The sequence below is a fragment of the Nerophis lumbriciformis genome, linkage group LG03 (genome assembly GCF_033978685.3).
Source record: "Nerophis lumbriciformis linkage group LG03, RoL_Nlum_v2.1, whole genome shotgun sequence".
Classification (NCBI taxonomy): domain Eukaryota; kingdom Metazoa; phylum Chordata; class Actinopteri; order Syngnathiformes; family Syngnathidae; genus Nerophis; species Nerophis lumbriciformis.
The window spans coordinates 49,463,155-49,470,000 of NC_084550.2; the positions used below are offsets into that span (position 1 = coordinate 49,463,155).

At 42.0% G+C, this 6,846-nt stretch overlaps 1 protein-coding gene across 1 annotated transcript in view; it reads left to right on the plus strand.

Annotated features, from left to right (window-relative positions):
* slc6a1b (solute carrier family 6 member 1b) overlaps positions 1-6,846 on the plus strand; it is a 74,555-nt gene that overhangs the window by 35,160 nt on the left and 32,549 nt on the right. Inside the window, exons 9-10 of the mRNA XM_061938516.2 lie at positions 2,233-2,357; positions 2,721-2,833. Coding sequence (XP_061794500.2) covers positions 2,233-2,357; positions 2,721-2,833 — 238 coding nt within the window. The remainder of the gene's footprint in view (positions 1-2,232; positions 2,358-2,720; positions 2,834-6,846) is intronic.

The following is a 6,846-nucleotide window of genomic DNA, read 5'->3' on the forward strand; positions in this document are numbered from 1 at the left end:
CAGATGAAACAAAAATGTTGCTGTTTGGCCACAATACCCAGCAATATGTTTGGAGTAGAAAAGGTGAGGTCTTTAATCCCAGGAACACCAATTCCTACCGTCAAGCATGGTGGTGGTAATATTAAGCTCTGGGCCTGTTTTGCTGCCAATGGAACTGGTGCTTTACAGAGAGTAAATGGGACAATGAAAAAGGAGGATTACCTCCAAATTCTTCAGGACAACCTAAAATCATCAACCCAGTGTCAACACGTAGTTTTCGCTTACTGCGGGGTCGTTTTCCCAGGAAGACAAACAGACGACTCCGGACAGGACTTGCAGGTAGTAACATGATTTAATTTTAAGAAACACTCAACGAGGTACAAAACAGAAAACAACCCGAAGGCAAGCGTGTCTATTGCATGCGGAAGCTAAGGCAAAAACTTAGGACATGAAACTATAGACATGAACCTCACAAAACTGTGGCATGAAACAAACACGAAACTGTGGCATGAAACAACTGGCATTAACTATGGCATAAAACAAACACGAAACTGTGGCATGAAACCAATACGAAACTGTGGCATGAAACAACTAAGACTTACGTAGTCCAGGCATGAGGCAAACAACTAATGACGCCAGGACGACTGACTGGCAAAGGCAGGCTTAAATAGTCAATCAATCAATCAATCAATCAATTCCTTTATTGTCATTGTCATAATAACACTTAAGTCATACATGAACAACAAGATTTTGTTTGAGCTTTGTCCAGCGGCATAGAAACTGCATTGATGTGCAGGTTGACAATAGTTTACATTTTAACATTTTAGCATTGTCAGGAAGATCGCGAAGACTATGTCTCCCGGCGAAGACTATGTCTCCCGGCTGGCCTGGGAACGCCTTGGGGTCCCACAGGAAGAGCTGGACGAAGTGGCTGGGGAGAGAGAAGTCTGGGCTTCCCTGCTTAAGCTGCTGCCCCCGCGACCCGACCTCGGATAAGCGGAAGAAGATGGATGGATGGATGGATGGATGAAGGAAGATCGCGATAAGAGGGACGTGGGGGTGGGAAGAGTCAGATGTCTGATGGGTGTTACGTTGATGTTGCAGCAATGCAATGTCCAGAGCACAATTATTGAGGTGGTGAAGAGTGAGGTAATAAGCAGCAAAGGGGCAGGCTGTTCATTTAGCAGTCTCACAGCCTGGGGATACAGACTGTGAGACATTCTGGTGGTCCTGGCGCGAATCGATCTATACCTCCTTCCAGAGGGTAGCAGGTTGAAGAGGCCATGTGCTGGGTGGTATCTGTCCTTCAGGATGTTGTGTACTCACTTTAGGCAGCGAGTTGTGTACATGGCACTCATCTCTGGGAGTATCGTAGCCATGGTAACTAAAACAAACTCAGGTGTCAAACAGGAACTAAAAGAGTCCAAAACATAACAAAAAAATGACCCCAAACACACATCTAAAGTGGTAAAGGGATGGCTAAATCAGGCTAGAATTAAGGTTTTAGAATGGCCTTCCCAAAGTCCTGACTTAAACATGTGGACAATGCTGAAGAAACAAGTCCATGTCAGAAAACCAACACATTTAGCTGAACTGCACCAATTTTGTCAAGAGGAAAGGTAAAAAATTCAAGCAGAAGCTTGTGGATGGCTACCAAAAGCGCCTTATTGCAGTGAAACTTGCCAAGGGACATGTAAGCAAATATTAACATTGCTGTATGTATACTTTTGACCCAGCACATTTGGTCACATTTTCAGTAGACCCATAATAAATTCATAAAAGACCCAATCTTCATGAATATTTTTTGTGACCAACAAGTATGTGCTCCAATCACTCTCTCACAAAAAAATCAGAGTTGTAGAAATTATTGGAAACTCAAGACAGCCATGACAAGTGTATGTAAACTTTTGACCACGACTGTACATGCAAAATATATTTCCCCTCGGACGTCGTTTAAACAGTTAGCTTGGTGTCCGGTGACGTGGACGGATATTACGGCTGACAGCGTATTTGACGCTCCAGCGGTAATAACGCTTTGACTGTTCCGTCGCGGCGTCCCGACTGTGCATTTTATCTCCGTCTCTCCAGGTTAGAAAATAATCAGCCATTTCCAGAAAAAGCAAGGGGGGCGCAAAATGGCTCCCCTATCATCCCCTCCCCTCCCCGCCCTCCTCCTTCTTCCCAATCTGTGACGAGTCGATAAGGAATTGATACGGGCGTGACAATGTCTGCTTTTGTCCCGCCTCTCCGCAGAGACTCGGTCATTGTCTGCTGCATCAACTCCTTCACCAGCATGTTCGCCGGCTTTGTCATCTTCTCCATTGTGGGCTTCATGGCCAACGTGACAAAGAGGCCCATCGCTGATGTGGCTGCTTCAGGTAATTGCAATCAATGTTGAGAAGAAACAAAAAAAAAACTCCATAGCGACAATCAGTAAAGGCAACACGCAGCTGTGCAAATAATTAGCTCTGGAGTTGTCTTATTCATTTTTCCCAGAGTCCCTTTTGAAAAATGGCGACGCGTTCTACTTTTTTTCCCATCTGGGTTAATTAAAGGGAAATTGGGCAAATCCTTTGTAAATCCTCAAGTTGAAGTTCGACATTCATTTCCCAAGGACGCTATAATTTTTCTTTTGTTATCTTGCACGGGGCGCTTTCATCTCACTTAAAGCCCAAACTTTTATACTTAAGGGTCCTGCTGACACCTGATATGAAAGGTCTTTCATGTGTGTGCGCTTCAAGGGCCCGGCTTGGCGTTTTTGGCTTACCCCGAGGCCGTCACCCAGCTGCCCATCTCTCCCCTGTGGGCCATCCTCTTCTTCTCCATGCTGCTGATGCTGGGAATCGACAGCCAGGTACAAAAAAAATGTGTATTTTACGTTGAGACCGGCGCATACAAAAGATCCCCTCTGGCAGGACAAACCCACTTGGTAGATCTGGTTTCAATCAATCAATTCCTTTATTGTCATTGTCATAATAACACTTAAGTCATACATGAACAACCAGATTTTGTTTGAGCTTTTTCCAGCGGCATAGAAACTGCATTGATGTGCAGGTTGACCATAGTTTACATTTTAGCATTTTAGCATTGTCAGGAAGATCGTGATAAGAAGGACGTGGGGGTGGGAACAGTCAGATGTCTGATGGGTGTTACGTTGATGTTGCAGCAATGCAATGTCCAGAGCACAATTATTGAGGTGGTGAAGAGTGAGGTAAAAAGATGGTCCGGGGCAGCAAAGGGGAAGGCTGTTCATTTAGCAGTCTCATAGCCTGGGGATACAGACTGTGAGACATTCTGGTGGTCCTGGCGCGAATCGATCTATACCTCCTTCCAGACGGTAGCAGGTTGAAGAGGCCATGTGCTGGGTGGTATCTGTCCTTCAGGATGTTGTGTACTTGCTTTAGGCAGCGAGTTGTGTACATGGCACTCATCTCTGGGAGTATCGTCCTTGTAATTTTCCCCGCCGCTTTAACCACTCGCTGGAGGGCCTGTTGGTTCGCTTTAGTGCAGCTAGCAAACCACACTAAAATTCCGTAAGTGAGGACACTGCTGATGGCACAGTTGTAAAAGTTGACCATTGATTTCTGCGGAATGTTTGCGCATTTTAGTTTCCTCAACAAAAAAAAAAGACGTTGTTGGGCCTTTCCGACTGTAGAAGCAGTGTTAATGTCCCAGCATAGATCTTCTGTTATGTTCACCCCCAAGCATTTGAAATGCTTGACCCTTTCTACGAGATTGTTATTAATTAAAAGTGGAGGGTGTTTGTTCTGCCCTTTCCTGCAGAAGTCTACAATTAGTTCTTTGGTTTTGTTTCCATCCATCCATCCATCCATAATCTACCGCTTGTCCCGTTCGGTTTCCAATTGCATGATCTAGAAGTGGTTGTCCGGTTTCTCAAAAGCCAAACATGATCAGATTAAGGTGTTTCAATGGGGTGTAGAATGCTCTATTTAGAGCCGAACCTTTGTGCATATAAACATAGTTAGTGTGTGTATCTAATAGTGTTGTCCCGATACCAATTTTGATACTTTTTGGTACTTTTCTAAATAAAGGGGACCACAAAAAATGGCATTATTGGTTTTATTTTAACAAAAAATCTTAGGGTACATTAAACATATGTTTATTATTGCAAGTTTGTCCTTAAATAAAATAGTGAACATACAAGACAACTTGTCTTTTAGTAGTAAGTAAGCAAACAAAGGATCCTAATTAGTCTGCTGACATATGCAGTAACCTATTGTGTCATTTATCATTCTATTATTTAGTCAACATTATTAAGGACAAGTGGTAGAAAATTAATTAATCATGCATTTGTTCATTGTATCCAAAGCATTCACACATATGGTTTTCTACACAAACATTCATCTATTTATTCAAATTATTTTTATTCTTCTTCTTCTCCAGATTTTGGCGCGTTCTACCTTCCACATTTTTTACCCGATTCAAACCGTTCCAACTTCAAACTGTTCAGCCTATTCAGGAATCGCAAATTCCAACAATTCGCAGAAAATTTTCCCATTTCAATTTTTCCCCATTTCAAACTTTCACCATTTCCACATTTTTCAACCTATTCAAACCATTTCACATTCAACACATCCCACCATTCTGGAAATTTAAACTACCCTTTTTTTCCCAAGTAAAAAAAAATTCCAGGATTTTCCAGAATTCCTGGTTTTCCAAAGCCCTACTTTCACCCTTTTTTCTGGCGACTACTCCTCCCACTTATTTCAATCCACTTCAACCGTTCCACCATCCAAACATTCCTCCTAATCAGGACAAAAACGAGGTTGTTTTTTTTAACTGGAAAAATTCCCGGTTTTCCCAAAACTTTTTGTTTCCCAAAAACAAAAAGTGCTTGAATGCTTGCTTTTGAAGTCATGATAGAAAACCTCCTCACTCATGGACATGCAGTGGGTCCGGATTGTTTTTTTTTTTGCCTCATCCCACACTTAAAGTGCTGGTAAAGAACAGGTGAAAACTGACGTTTCCTCCATGTGAAGACCTGATGAAGTCCGAATGAAAAAGAGATGATACAGTATTATCTGCTCGCAGATGCTACCTGGTGGGTGTTTGAGCACACTTCAGCTAGTCCTGGATACATTAACCAACCCTCGCTGCGCCCTGCCTTTTGTTTGCAGGCAAAACAAAAAAAATAATGAAAGAAGCGTTCCTACACAGAGACACCATCTAAAAATGTGTAAATTGAAAAGTTTGCAAATAGAGGGGTTGGTAAATCGATGTTCCACTGTAATGGATTATATATATAGCACTTTTCTAGACACTCAAAGCGCTTTACAGTGAGAACTGAGAACCCATTATTCGGTCACTCCACATTCACACTTGGATGGTGGTAAGCTACATTTGGAGCCATGACTGCCATGGGGTAGACCGGGGGTCAGCAACCCGCGGCTTTAGAGCCGCATGTGGCTCTTTAGCGCCGCCCTAGTGGCTCCCTGGACCTCTTTCAGAGATGTGTGGAAATGGAATGTTTTAATATATTTTCTGTAGGAGAACAAACATGACACAAATCTTCCTAATTATTAGAAATCCCACTGATTATATTAAACATGCTTCAATGATGAGAATATTTGGCAAGTGCCGTTTTGTTCTACTAATTTCAGCGATCCTTGAACTCATCGTATATTGTTTACATGTACAACTTTCTCCGATGCTGCCCCAGAAAGACGTGTTTTATGCCACTCCTTCTTTGTCTCATTTTGTCCACTAAACGTTTTATACTGGGCGTGAATGCACAAAGGTGAGCTTTGTTGATTTAGTTGATTTGCTGAAGTGCTTATCAGGCATATTTGGTCAATCCATGACTGCAAGCTAATCAATGCCAACATGCTATTTAGGCTAACTGTATGTACATATTGCATCATTATGCCTCGTTTGTAGGTATATTTGAGCTCATTTAATTTCCTTTACTTACGTCCTCTATTTTATTTATATTTGCATGTCCCATTACACATTATGTGTATGTAATATTGGCTGCATTTCTGATAGTTATTTGTGTGCCATGTTGTTCCAGACCACAGCAAACATTACCCAGCTTAAAAGATTGTAATAATTCCATTAGAAGAAAACAACCTGCCATTTCCTTAAATTTGGACACACACATCTAAGCCAGTAATTTCCAGAAGTTATCTCATCCTGTGAGAAGCCTCCATTTTACTAATGATTTCCAATGTTGCAAAAATGTGTAGAATAAAAATTAAAATACAACATTTCTGTCTATGAAGATTTGCGTCAGCCTTTGATAGTAGGCTAATATAGCTACGGTAATATAGACACTTACATCATGTGTTGCCTTCATCATAACACTTATATAAGACTTCAAATTTTTTGCGGCTCCATACAGATTTTTTTTAAATGTACTTTTGGTCCAATATGGCTCTTTCAACATTTTGGGTTGCCGACCCCTGGGATAGACTGACGAAAATGCGGCTGCAGATTTGTGCCTGCGGCCTATCCGACCACCAACAAACATTCATTCACATTCATACACCAGTGTGAGCGGCACTAGGAGCAAAGTGGGTGGAGTGTCTTGCCTAAGGACACAATGGCAGTGACTGGCATGGCGGAAGATAGATGTGTACCAGAAACCCTCAAGTTTCTGGATGACCGCTCTACCATCTGAGCCATTCCGCCCCTTACGTAAGACAAGTGCAGAGTTACAGTGTGTATGTGAAAAGGGGTTTCCTTTTCTTCCTTGCACACACTCTAACACAACAATGTTGACGCTACACACACAAAAAGACATGTTCCCATTGGGGCTTACTAAAAACATGTCTAAATGGTCTGAATTTCAGCTTTAACGATAGCTTTTGTCCAATCACAGGAACCTCTTGACGCATTTCTAAAATT